At 45.2% G+C, this 14,460-nt stretch overlaps 1 protein-coding gene across 1 annotated transcript in view; it reads right to left on the bottom strand.

Moving 5' to 3' along the window:
- The window catches only part of pkn2a (protein kinase N2a), a 54,092-nt gene that overhangs the window by 8,160 nt on the left and 31,472 nt on the right, over positions 1-14,460 (bottom strand). The window contains exons 11-14 of the mRNA XM_056292817.1: positions 13,781-13,856; positions 11,777-11,933; positions 3,289-3,415; positions 2,594-2,730 (exon numbers count right to left, since the gene is read on the bottom strand). Coding sequence (XP_056148792.1) covers positions 2,594-2,730; positions 3,289-3,415; positions 11,777-11,933; positions 13,781-13,856 — 497 coding nt within the window. The remainder of the gene's footprint in view (positions 1-2,593; positions 2,731-3,288; positions 3,416-11,776; positions 11,934-13,780; positions 13,857-14,460) is intronic.

Here is a 14,460-nt window from a genome sequence, read left to right as displayed (position 1 = left end):
CATACTGCATCAGTTGAGGCTCGATACCGGATCAGTCGAGGCCCGGGCTGACAACGACCACCATTGGTGCTGTGCCCTCACAGGGTACTGATGGAAATTATAAAATCTGCTGTGGCAACCCCTGAGAAACAGGGAACAAGCCAAAAGAAGAAGAAGTGCAATCACTGTGCAAAAAACTAGATGAACTTAATCTACCGGTGGGGAAGAATAAACTTTTCTTCATTTTACATTTTGTGCTTCACGGAAACTTGTTTGTATGGCTCAATACCGGACTTCGAGTTGCAGCTGGCAGGCTTCCAGCTGTTTAGAGTGGATCGTGACACAGAGCTCTCTGGCAAAACTAAAGCTGGAAGTTTTTGTTTTTATATTAACAGTGGCTGGTGTAAAGATGTGGCAGTGATTCTGCAGCACTGTTCTCCTGTTCTGGAATTTTTTTCCATTAACCCCTTCTACTCCCCCCGGTGAGTTTGTTTCATTCATTCTGGCCTGTGTTTACATTCCACTGCAGGCCAGCATGCAGGAGGCACAGCGTATGCTTGCCGACCAGATACTGTGTGGACTGGACAAACCCGGACTCTTTCATTATTGTCCTCGGCAACTTTAACAAAGGGATTCTCAGCCATGAACTACTTAAATACCATCAGCTGATTAAATGCCCGACCAGGGAGGAGACTTTAGATCACTGTTACACCACAATCAACAGTGCCTATCATGCAGTCTCTCGTGCTGCACTGGGACACTGACTATGTCATGGTCCACCTGATAAAAACAGAAATTAAACTCTCCAAACCTGTTGTTAGGCCATCTAAGAAGTGGACCAGTGAAGTTATGGAGGATCTTCGCGCGTGCTTGTGGTGGACTGACTGGGATGTTTTCAGGTCTGCCACAAACAGCTTGGATTACACAGTCTGGAGTACACTGAGGCTGTGACGTCTTATATTAGCTTGTTAGGACAGCTGTGTGCCATCATGCACCAGGGTTAGTTACAACAACGACAAACCCTGGTTTACAGCTAAACTCCAGACAGTTTAGGTTGGAAAAGAAGGAAGCGTTTAGGAGTGGGGACAAGGTCCGGTTTAAAGAGTCTAAATACAAGTTTAGCAAGGCGGTGAGAGATGCTAAATGATTTTACTCAGAGATTTCATAAGCAGTTCTCACAAAACAAACAACTCAGCCTCTTTCTGGAAGGGCCTGAGACAGATCAACTACAAACTGAAAGCCCCCCCACTCCACAAATTATTTGCACCTGGCCAATGATCTGAGTGAATTCTAATGCTGATTTCAAAGATAATGGGACAGTCCTGTCACCATCCCCCCTGACTCCCTCCACCAGATCCTGACCATCAGCTACTCTTCTCCCACCACAGCAGGGGCCCGGGTCTCTCCACAACTGCCCACCTTAGAGGCCCCCTCCTCCCCTACGACAAGGATGACTCTCCATCCTGGAGGACGTCAACAGGCTGTTCAAGAGACAGAACCCCTGCAAAGCCAGCCCCACACACCCCAATCACCCTGTTTGGCTTCCCAGTCAACATTGTGGAATCCGTCCGCTTCCTGGGCACCATCATCACCCAGGACCTCAAGTGGTACAGCAGAGGACGTAGAAGAAGTTGAACCTGCCAAAGCCAATGATGGTGCACAGCCATCTGCCATCATTGAGACCTTACCTCCTCCATCACTATCTGGTACCCTGCTACCACTGCCAAGGACAAGGGCAGCATATCATTCACTCTACTGAGAGGGTGATTGGCTGCAACCTGCCATCCCTCCATGACCTGTATGCCTCCAGGACACTGAGGCAAGCAGGAAAGATCATGGCTGACCCCTCCTACCCAGGCCATGGTCTCTTCAAAACACTCCTCTATGGCAAGAGGCTAAGGACTATACAAACCAGAACCTCACGAAAAAAGAACAGCTTCTTCCCTACAGTAGTAGGCCTTTCTAACAAGCCCCCAGACACCCACAGATCTTGACATTGCTGCCCCCCACCCCCTTTTATCTTCCCTACGGTGTCTCTGTATATGGACACTCTGCATAAAACCTGCACTGTTCTGCATATAACTCTTATTCTGTAAATCTACTACTACTACTACTTTTGGCTGCTCCCGTTAGGGGTCGCCACAGCGGATCATCCGTTTCCATTTCTTCCTGTCCTCTACATCTTCCTCTGTTCCTTCCTCTGTCTGGTGAGGGGCCGCCACATGGTCTCATGTTCAACTCTGAACCAGTGTTGATTGTACCTTTCATTTTTATTTTATCTTGTAAATGTATTTTATTTATTATTCTTTTTAACTTTTATCTTTATTATTTACTGTTAATTTTTCCCTCTTGCACCAACATACCAAGACAAATTCCTTGTACGTTCTTGTACTTGGCAATAAATCTGATTCTGATTCTAAATGATATTCCTTTTTTGCATTATGAAAACTCAGTCTAAAAATTCAGCGCCAGGGGGCAGCATTTCCTCCCACATAGGTATTTCAAAACATCCAACAATTCTTTAACTTTTTCAGCCGTGCTCCCCTTCAGCAGCGCAGCGCACAGTGCATCACCAAGCATCTGTAGAGTCACTCATCTCTCCAGCCTCCCTTACCTTATCTCAGTGTCCTTCTGTATGGCGGTGAGCTCCAGGTCTGATGGCTGAATGCCCTGCTCCACCACTCCGTCCAGCTCAGACTTCACCGCTATACTGTTCCGCTTGTTCAGGAAGTCAAACGAGGCCAGGGCATCCTAGAGGGAATGATCACAGAGTGGGAGCAGAGATGGTGACGTGCCAGGTGTGATGCCATAAATTACATGTTAATCACCAGAGCAGCTACCACCAGAATTAACTATTTTTTTTCCCCCAGGGATGGCTTGACAGGGACTGAACAAAAACTAGCTGCTCTGTTGATCTTTCCACCTGTTACGTGGAACAAAGTAATATTCTGCCTTTGGTATCAAACACTCCATACAATTAGGACTGTTGCTTTTTAAGTAATTTGCCTGTGATTATTGCATAAAATCAGTAACCATTTTGTGTCCTTTATTTGAAAGCCATGACATCCATTTTTCTTTATGGTCAGCTGCTGTCAAAGATTTCCATGCTGAAAAGAAACACTTTCAAAACCTTGTTAACATAGAACACCATGTTTAACTGAGTGTGTGATACCCATCTGCAATGTAGAGTATTAAAAGGATTAAACCACAGACCACTTTCGCTGACTGCCAAGCCACCCTGCTATGCCTTGATCCTTTGACTGCATCAGTTCAATACTTCTTCAAGAACCATCTCCATAGTAACAATACCTGTACTTCCTCTTTGTCAGGTATCTTGTCCTGTGCCAGTGGTTCTCTGATATTATCGGGCACTTGGTAGAGCTTGGCTCCTGTTGTGGGCTCTTTGTCAAAATCCAGCTTGGTCACCAATGGGTCACTGTGGAAATGTAATAACACGATGAGATAAAATTATCTGCCTAGGATGTGTTCAGCCATTAAAGCGTGAGATTTAATTCTACAATGAAGCTTATGTGCTTCTTTTAAAACTTTTTTTTTCTATCTAGGGAAAGTCGACTGAGTGCACATTCTCTTTCTTAAACGTGATTACATGCAGGCATACAAACTGCTTGGGGGTGAAAAAGGTGAGAAGGATGCATGAGCAGAGAAAAACATGGACCTGCTAGGGGGTCCGGTGGTATGCTCCCCCAGAGATTTTTTTTTTTTAATCAGCTACTAAATGCTCATTTATGATGTCTTTTAGGATTACTCTGGTGCTGGTCAGATGCTAACAGAACTACAAGATTGAGCAAAATAAAGTAGTTACAAAGTATTAATTCAATAAGTCCAAATGTACCTTTACTTATGATATGCTCATATTTACAAAGGAAATTAACAAAGGGCAGCCCCACCAGGTACACAACTAATTACACATTTTTTCTTAATTATTACTCTCCATATCTGCTGTGTGGCAGAAACCATGATAAAATGTGAAAAGAAAAATTACAAATGTGAATATGAAAGCATATCCTATGCTTTAGGACTGGTGGGGGGTTTGGGGCAAGAGGGGTTTGCCCTCATTTTTTCTTCTTGGCCTAGGCCAGTGTCTCAACAATCTCAGAACCCAGAGGCTAAAACATCGTTAGACGACTTAGCCTGTGGGGACAATGGCCAATATTTCGGAGCTTCCGGTGTAGCTGCTGGCTGCTCGATTCCATTGCCTATTAAGACTTCCTTTTCCGTGCACCAGTCATTGTTTACAGTCGGATTAGCAACTTGAAATGCGAGAATGGAGTTGGAGTTGAGAGACGACGTCTATGGCTGGATTGTTTCACAAGTAGTCGACACGAGTCAAACGTTTCTCCACACAATACACAAATATTGATACTTTTTGTAGGTGCTTTAGGTCCAGACGACATTTCAGCCAATGCATTCTGCCTCTTTCACTCCCCATACGGACTGTTACCAACATGCAACCAAGGCATATTCCTGGAGAATTCACCGCCTACTCAAGTCAATTTTAGTTGTATAGCCCAATATCACAAATTACAAATTTGCTTCATTGGGCTTTACAGCAATACAACATCCTGTCCTTGACCAATCACTCAAAAGTGATTGGTCAAGGACATGATGTTGCATGGTCAAAAGTGATTGTTCAATACTACCTCAGATTAAAACGGAAACAGAAACCAGAATGCTTCCGATACCAAAATCTTGTCCTGTGCCCAAAGATATATATATATATATAAACTACCGTTCAAAAGTTTGGGATCACCCAAACAATTTTGTGTTTTCCATGAAAAGTCACACTTATTCACCACCATATGTTGTGAAATGAATAGAAAATAGAGTCAAGACATTGACAAGGTTAGAAATAATGATTTGTATTTGAAATAAGATTTTTTTTACATCAAACTTTGCTTTCGTCAAAGAATCCTCCATTTGCAGCAATTACAGCATTGCAGACCTTTGGCATTCTAGCTGTTAATTTGTTGAGGTAATCTGGAGAAATTGCACCCCACGCTTCCAGAAGCAGCTCCCACAAGTTGGATTGGTTGGATGGGCACTTCTTGGGTACCATACGGTCAAGCTGCTCCCACAACAGCTCAATGGGGTTCAGATCTGGTGACTGCGCTGGCCACTCCATTACCGATAGAATACCAGCTGCCTGCTTCTGCTCTAAATAGTTCTTGCACAATTTGGAGGTGTGTTTAGGGTCATTGTCCTGTTGTAGGATGAAATTGGCTCCAATCAAGCGCTGTCCACTGGGTATGGCATGGCGTTGCAAAATGGAGTGATAGCCTTCCTTATTCAGAATCCCTTTTACCCTGTACAAATCTCCCACCTTACCAGCACCAAAGCAACCCCAGACCATCACATTACCTCCACCATGCTTAACAGATGGCGTCAGGCATTCTTCCAGCATCTTTTCATTTGTTCTGCGTCTCACAAACGTTCTTCTTTGTGATCCAAACACCTCAAACTTGGATTCATCCGTCCACAACACTTTTTTCCAGTCTTCCTCTGTCCAATGTCTGTGTTCTTTTGCCCATCTTAATCTTTTTCTTTTATTGGTCAGTCTCAGATATGGCTTTTTCTTTGCCACTCTGCCCTGAAGCCCAGAATCCCGCAGCCGCCTCTTCACTGTAGATGTTGACACTGGTGTTTTGCGGGTACTATTTAATGAAGATGCCAGTTGGGGACCTGTGAGGCGTCTGTTTCTCAAACTAGAGACTCTAATGTACTTATCTTCTTGCTCAGTTGTGCAACGCGGCCTCCCACTTCTTTTTCTACTCTGGTTAGAGCCTGTTTGTGCTGTCCTCTGAAGGGAGTAGTACACACCGGTGTAGGAAATCTTCAATTTCTTAGCAATTTCTCGCATGGAATAGCCTTCATTTCTAAGAACAAGAATAGACTGTCGAGTTTCAGATGAAAGTTCTCTTTTTCTGGCCATTTTGAGCGTTTAATTGACCCCACAAATGTGATGCTCCAGAAACTCAATCTGCTCAAAGGAAGGTCAGTTTTGTAGCTTCTGTACCGAGCTAAACTGTTTTCAGATGTGTGAACACGATTGCACAAGGGTTTTCTAATCATCAATTAGCCTTCTGAGCCAATGAGCAAACACATTGTACCATTAGAACACTGGAGTGATAGTTGCTTGAAATGGGCCTCTATACACCTATGTAGATATTGCACCAAAAACCAGACATTTGCAGCTAGAATAGTCATTTACCACATTAGCCATGTATAGAGTGTATTTCTTTAAAGTTAAGACTAGTTTAAAGTTATCTTCATTGAAAAGTACAGTGCTTTTCCTTCAAAAATATGGACATTTCAATGTGATCCCAAACTTTTGAACGGTAGTGTATATATACATACATACACTCACCGGCCACTTTATTAGGCACACCTGTCCAACTGCTCGTTAACACAAATTTCTAATCAGCCAATCACATGGCAGCAACTCAATGCATTTAGGCATGTAGACATGGTCAAGACGATCTGCTGCAGTTCAAACCGAGCATCAGAATGGGGAAGAAAGGTGATTTAAGTGACTTTGAACGTGGCATGGTTGTTGGTGCCAGACGGGCTGGACTGAGTATTTCAGAAACTGCTGATCTACTGGGATTTTCACGCACAACCATCTCTAGGGTTTACAGAGAATGGTCCGAAAAAGAGAAAATATCCAGTGAGCGGCAGTTCTGTGGGCGAAAATGCCTTGTTGATGCCGGAGGTCAGAGGAGAATGGCCAGACTGGTTCGAGCTGATAGAAAGGCAACAGTAACTCAAATAACCACTCATTACAACCGAGGTATGCAGAAGAGCATCTCTGAATGCACAACACGTCGAACCTTGAGGCAGATGGGCTACAGCAGCAGAAGACCACACCGGGTGCCACTCCTGTCAGCTAAGAACAGGAAACTGAGGCTAAAATTCACACAGGCTCACTAAAATTGGACAATAGAAGATTGGAAAAACGTTGCCTGGTCTGATGAGTCTCGATTTTTGCTGCGACATTCGGATGGTAGGGTCAGAATTTGGCGTCAACAACATGAAAGCATAGATCCATCCTGCCTCAACGGTTCAGGCTGGTGGTGGTAGTGTAATGGTGTGGGGGATATTTTTTTGGCACACTTTGGGCCCCTTAGTACCAATTGAGCATCGTGTCAACGCCACAGCCTACCTGAGTATTGTTGCTGACCATGTCCATCCCTTTATGACCACAGTGTTCCCATCTTCTGATGGCTACTTCCAGCAGGATAACGCGCCATGTCATAAAGCTCGAATCATCTCAGACTGGTTTCTTGAACATGACAATGAGTTCACTGTACTCAAATGGCCTCCACAGTCGCCAGATCTCAATCCAATAGAGCACCTTTGGGATGTGGTGGACCGGGAGATTCGCATCATGGATGTGCAGCCGACAAATCTGCAGCAACTGCGTGATGCTATCATGTTAATATGGACCAAACTCTCTGAGGAATGTTTCCAGTACCTTGTTGAATCTATGCCACGAAGGATTAAGGCAGTTCTGAAGGCAAAAGGGGGTCCAACCCGGTACTAGCAAGGTGTACATAATAAAGGGGCCAGTGAGTGTATATATATATGACTTTCTGGACATCTCAATGGACCTTAGGAATGGCACATATAAGCTGTATATTAAGCCCAACAACATGCTGCAGTATGTCCATGGAGAATGCAACCACCCACCCTCCATCTTGAAGAACATCCCAGAAAACATTAACAGAGGACTCAAAATTATCATCTAATGAGTCCATCTGCAATGAAGCTACACCCCCATACCAAGATGCATTACAAAAGAGCGGCCACAATTTTAAGCTCAAATACAACTCACCATTAAATACTGACTGCCAGCAAATCAACAAATGTAGCAGAAGACAAACATCAATCAATCAATCAAGTTGCATTTTATAAACATCACCTGTTACAACCCACCCTCCAGTGATACCGTGGCCACAAACATCAGTAAGCAGTTTTTTTAACTTTTGGATAAGTACTTTCCCTGGACCATCAACTGAGGAATATATTCAATGAGAACACCATCAAAATTAGTTACAGCTGCATGCCTAACATTCAACAAATAATATCGTCCCACAACACAAGAATCATGAACAAATCAATGACACCTTCATCACAAACGGACCACGCCAGCTGCAACTGCCTTGTGAACGACTCATGCCCCCTCGAAAGAAAATGCCAGACAAAAGGAGTTCTCTACCAAGCTACGGTGACGAGAAATGACAACAGCAAAATAGTGACATACATCGGTCTAACAGAGGGAACATTCAAGAAGAGGTTTAAAGCACATGTGTAGCTTTATAAACAACCGTTTAAAGAATGTAACATTTTTAAGCCGTTATATTTGGTCATTGGCGGACAGAAACATTAATTATTCAACTACCCGGAAAGTTCTCTCAAAAACAAAAGATATTCAACTGGTAGTAAAATGTACAATCTATGTCTAACTGAAAAGTATTTTATCATTTGCAAACCAGAAATGTCTACATTAAATAACAGAAATGAATTGGTCAGCAGTTGCAGACATAGATATAAGCACTTATTTTGTAATTATAAATAAATCATGACAACAGACAAATACCCCCCCCCAATTGGCCCGTTAGCGATCACGTGCTTTTGAATTTTGAATGTCGCACCTTCGTTAGCGAGCACGTGTTTTTGAATTTTTGTATATTGCACCTCTCCCTTCCCCATTGGACATCGTGCATGTGACGTGCACGACAAGGCAGTAACGGTATGTCCTTTCCTCGAGTAGCTTTATTGACAGCTGATGATTGCTTATGGCATGAAACAGGCTTATACTGTCTCAAAAAGAATTTACTTGACTCACTGGATTTTATATATATATATATATATATATATATATATATATATATATATATACATACACATTATATACACACACACACACACATATATATATATAATGTGTGTGTGTGTGTATATATATATATATATAAAATTCCAGTGATTCAAATAAATTCTTTAATAGACAGTACAAACCTGTTTCATGCCATAAGCACTCATCAGCAGATTATTTTTCCCCTTATTTGTTGAGCACTTTCCCTACCACTGAGTGTTTCTTTTAACGAAGTTATAAATATACTTTTTTTTTTGTAGCGAATTCAGGGGGCATTTAGGAACCGCCGCAGCCGGGACGCGAACCCGGATGTCCCGCACTACGGGCGACTATGTTAACTAGTCGACTAAATGGTCCAACCCGTTAGCCAAGGACTAGCGAGTCTAGTTATCTATGGTCGTTACACTACCCACCTTCCAGAAGCGTGTCACCGCACTTCAATATACCAGCTCCCTCACGCCTTTGGGTGCGGTGCACATACTTCCCGATGGCCTCATGGTCTCACCATCCCACTTCTGACACCAATGTAGCAAACCCAGGTGGCAGCCAGGACGCTGCCAGTCGACTAAAGGGTCCGCTTTAGTCGACTGGTTAACGCAGTCGCCCATGGTGCGGGAGACGCGGGTTCGCGTTCCGGCTGTGGCGGCGTCCTGGCTGCCACCTGGGTTTGCTACATTGGTGTCAGAAGTGAGATGGTGAGACCGTGAGGCCATCGGAAGCGCGTGTGCCCAGAAGCATGAGGGAGCTGGTATGCTGAAGCGCAGGGACGCGTTTACTGAAGGAGGGGGGGTAGTGTAACGATCACGGATTGATAGACTCGCTAGCCCTTGGCTAACGGGTCGGACCATTTAGTCGACTGGTTAACGTAGTTGCCCGTGGTGCGGGAGACCTGGGTTAGCGTCCCAGCTGCGGCGGTTCCCGGGCTGCCCCCCTGAATTCGCTACAATATATATATGTATGTGTGTATATATATATATAGAGAGAGAGAGAGAGAGAGAGAGAGACGGAGAGAGAATCTGTTAATACGGATAAGTGTTTAAAGGGCCTGCTTTTTCTGTTTTGCCTTATGCTTCAGCCTTGCCCTCTTCTGCTTTTCAGCAGCCTGCCTTTTGCTCTTCTGAGCACTGCCAGATGGTTGGCAGCCATACTTGCTCTGCTGTCATCGCTTTTCTAGCAGACTCTGCTGCCGTTGGTGTTTGTCAGTGGTTCCTGCTGATTGGATGTTCTTACAGAGTGTGCAGTCCACCTCCCCGTCACTGACATCCCCCCTTAACAATGATAGCTAGCTTGCTAGCAATTCTTGTTTCCTCCAATTTGATCTCTTATCTCAGGCTTTCTGACTGGCAGGTATTTTTCAGTTTTCAGTTTACACCGTCTCTGTAGTTTCGTGGCTTGCACGCGCCACTGTGGCAACTTCGTTTTGGCTTTTTCCACACAACTGGTCATAGACTGAGGATCTAGGCTTGGACTGTGCTGTGACTAGCAAATTTGTTGGCTGCTGCCTTTTGTTGACAGTCGATACACGCGGATCCACAGCATCAGATATTTGCTTCATTGTCTTTCTATGGAAGTCACTTTGAGTTGGCAGGCTCTCACACCCCCCCCCCGCCCCCCCAAAAAAATGTCTCAGCGGATCTGCATGAATCACGTAGCTGACCTATTTTGGGTGGTGGTGGTAAATTTTGCCGAAAGGCGATGGGTTTGCATGCCTGTACATGAACACATTCACACCTGGGAGCTGCCTGGTGAAGAATCAGTGTTCAATTACTGGCTGCTGAACAGCTTTGATGGAACAGCAGTGTACTGTGCTCGAAGGCATGCCGGCAGTAGATGATGTTAAGTGCAAGAAGAATTTCCCCTGCTGTTCTGGGAATTTGAAATGGAAACACTCCAATATCAAACTTGCGTATCTACCGTAAAGCCATTCAACAAATGAATTCCTTCTTCTGTGTGCACTAGGGGTGCAACGGTTCAGTTAGCCCACGGTTCGGTTCGTACCTCGGTTTTTGGGTCACGGTTTCGGTTCGGTTCGGTTTCGAATTACATTGTTGGTGAAATAAGTTCGGGAGGGAATAACGTAGCGCAGATCGAGCGTATGCAGTAGCTGACGAAAGCCCACATCTCCAACCACCGAAAAGGGCTGCATGTCTTTAGCAATGAACACCCCCGCTGCACGGGTTATTTTTTTGTGTTTCTCTGAGCTGGCGCTATAGGTTTGTTGGAAAGCATCTCCGATAGACGGTTGTTTTTTCACTGGTGCGGTTACCTGTGCATCTGTCCTGCTTCCAGAGAGCGAGACATCTGGGTGGTGACGGCGGAGATGCTGGCTCATATTGGAAGTGTTTCCACTTGCGTAGTACGGGACATGGGTCAAGCAATGCTTGCAGCACACAGTGTTATTTCTGTCCACTGTTTTGTCTCCTTCATCGTTGTATTCAACAGCAAACCCGAAATGTCCGCAGATTTGTATGAAGACGGTGCTTCTTCAAACTTTTCTCTCTACTCCTCCACTCGCCATGACTTTTTTTTTCTGCTTTTGCGAGCTACCGCCGTCTTTTCAACTCGACTGTCGGCTCCAGTTACGTGGGGGGTGGGGGGGTAACAGTGATTGGATATTTACTCGTGGGGCGGGGTTTTCTGCAGCAGGCTGTCTCAGCCTGCCTGCACACAGGCACACAGTGAAGAATCCATTCTCCGGCAGTAAGAAACGCCTGTCAACTATTCACGCACATTTTAACTGCAAAACCGAAAACCCACGGTCCATAAGGGCGGATTGAACCATACAGGGCGGACCGTACGGTTCGGTTTTAAACCGAAAACCGTTGCATCCCTAGTGTGCACTATAGATGAAGCTTTATGTGTGTTGAGCATTTGGATGACTGTGTGCAAGTCGTTCTCTACCTGCAGGGTGTGGGTGAACCAGGCAAGCTGGTGTGCCCAGTTTCGGCTGCCTGTGGGCTGAAGGAGTTGGTGCTGACTGTTGGGATGGCTCTCCTCACCAGACGGCCCCAGGTGGCGATGTTGATGTTCATCTGAGGGGCACGCAGGAAGGTCTTGCCTGAGGAGGAAGAGGACAAGGAGAGAAGAGTTGACAGAGGGTGGTGGTAATGGTAAATGGGCTTGGTTTGAGAGATGGGCACAGACAGCGTGTAGAGTGAGGGAGAGAAGGTGGTTGCAGAAGATACAGTGAAGTTGAGAAATAGTTACATGCGACGGTTGTATTTTCATATCTATTACTACTTTCGGCTGTTCCCGTTAGGAGTCGCCACAGCGGATCACGTTTCCCCTTTCTTCTGTCCTCTGCATCTTCCTCTGTCACACCAGCCACCTGCATGTCCTCCCTCACCACATCCATAAACCTCCTCTTTGGCCTTCCTCTTTTCCACTTCCCTGTCAGCTCCATATTCAGCATCCTTCTCCAAATACACCCAGCATCTCTCCTCCACACATGTCCAAGCCATCTCAATCCTGCCTCTTTTGCTTTGTCTCCAACCTCAGCTGTCCTTCTAATATACTTGTTCCTAATTTTGTCCTTCTTCATCACTCCCAATGAAAATCTTAGCATATTCAATTCTGCCACCTTCATCTCCGTTTATTTTCATCAGTGCCACTGTCTCCAAACCATTTAACATAGTAGCTGGTCCCACAACCATCTTGTAAACCTTCCCTTTAACTCTTGCTGGTACCCTTCTGTCACAAATCCCTACTGACACTCTTCTCCACCCTGCCTGCACTCTCTTCTTCACCTCTCTTCCGCACTCCCCATTACTCTGAACAGTTGACCCCAAGTATTTAAACTCATACGCCTTCATCACTTCTACTCCTTGCATCCCCACCATTCCGCTGTCCTCCCTCTTGTTCACGCATGTTTTCTCTCTTGCTCCTACTGACTTTCATTCCTCCTTTCAAGTGCATACCTCCACCTCTCCAGGCTCTCCTCAACCTGCACCCTACTCTCGCTACAGATCACAATGTCATCCGTGATCATCGTAGTCCACGGAGACTCCTGCCTGACCTTGTCCATCAACTTGTCCATCACCACTGCAAACAAGAAAGGGCTCAGAGCTGATCCTTGATGTAATCCCACCTCCACTTTGAACCCATCTGTCATTCCAACCGCACATCTCACCTCTGTCCTGACTTCCTCATACAATACCACACCTCCTCTCTTGGCACCCTGTCATATGCTTTCTCTAAATACACAAAGACACAATGTAACTCCTTCTTGACCGTCTCTATATTTCTCCATCAACATTCTCAAAGCAAACCGCATCTGTAGTGCTCTTTTGTGGTATGAAACCATATTGCTTCTCGCTAATCATCAACGCTTGTCTTAACCTAGCTTCTATTACTCTTTCCCATATCTTCATGCTGTAGCTGATCAACTTTATACCTCTGTAGTTGCTACAGCTCTGTACATCACCCTTATTCTTGAAAATCGGTACCATTATGCTTCTTCTCCACTCCTCAGGCATCCTCTCACTTTCCAAGATTGTGTTAAACAATCTAGTTAAAAACTCCACTGCCATCTCTCCTAAACATCTCCATGCCTCCACAGGTATGTCATCAGGACCAACTGCCTTTCCACTCTTCATCCTCTTCATAGCTGCCCTCACTTCCTCCTTGCTAATCAACCACACTTCCTGATTCACTATCCCCAAGTCATCCAACCTTCTCTCTCTCCCATTTTCTTAATTCAGCAGCCCCTCCAAGTACTTTTTCCATCTTCTCAACACACTCGCTAGTTTCATATAACCAGCTATATTATATACGAATACAGTGCATACACAGCTTCATATACCTACACATACCTATACTAGTCAAATGTTTTGAATGGATTTCAGTCTATCATGTCTGTCTAAGAGTCACATCAGAATGCCCCAAAGAAAAGTATTGCTGACTCACCTTGCTGCTTTGAGAAAATCTTCTTTTGTCTTTGCAACTTGGGCCGTCGCTCAATGACGGGGTTGAAAAATGTCACCTAACAAAGGAAACGTAATGAAGGTTAGGGCGTCCGGGTACCGTAGTGGTCTATTCCGTTACCTACCAACACAGGGATTGTTGTTTTGAGTCCCCGTGTTACTTCTGGCGTGGTCGGACATCCCTACAGACACAACTGGCCGTGTCTGTGGGTGGGAAGCCGGATGTGGGTATGTGTCCTGGTTGCTGCACTAGTGCCTCCTCTGGTCGGTCGAGGCGCCTGTTCAGGGAGGAGGGGGAACTGGGGGGAATAGCGTGATCCTCCCACGCGCTATGCCTCCCAGGCGAAACTCCTCACTGTCAGGTGAAAAGAAGCAGCTGGCGACTCCACATGTAATCGGAGGAGTCATGTGGGAGTCTGCAGCCTTCCCCGGATCAGCAGAGGGGGTGGAGCAGCGACCAGGACAGCTCGGAAGAGTGGGGTTATTGACCAAGCACAAATCGGGGAGAAAAGGGGTGGGGGGGTTGAAAAAAAAAAAAAAGGAAATATAATGAAGGTTTGGACCACTAGAAAAAGAGCTGAAAGGGCTGTTACATGCAGGGTACTGTGCAAGTGTGCATTTGCAATCATGCCAATATGCCACATTCTAAGTAAACAGTGTGCA

The sequence above is a fragment of the Lampris incognitus genome, chromosome 14 (genome assembly GCF_029633865.1).
Source record: "Lampris incognitus isolate fLamInc1 chromosome 14, fLamInc1.hap2, whole genome shotgun sequence".
NCBI lineage: Eukaryota > Metazoa > Chordata > Actinopteri > Lampriformes > Lampridae > Lampris > Lampris incognitus.
Note: the sequence above shows the minus strand (reverse complement) of the source record. Positions and strands in the feature narration are given on the sequence as shown.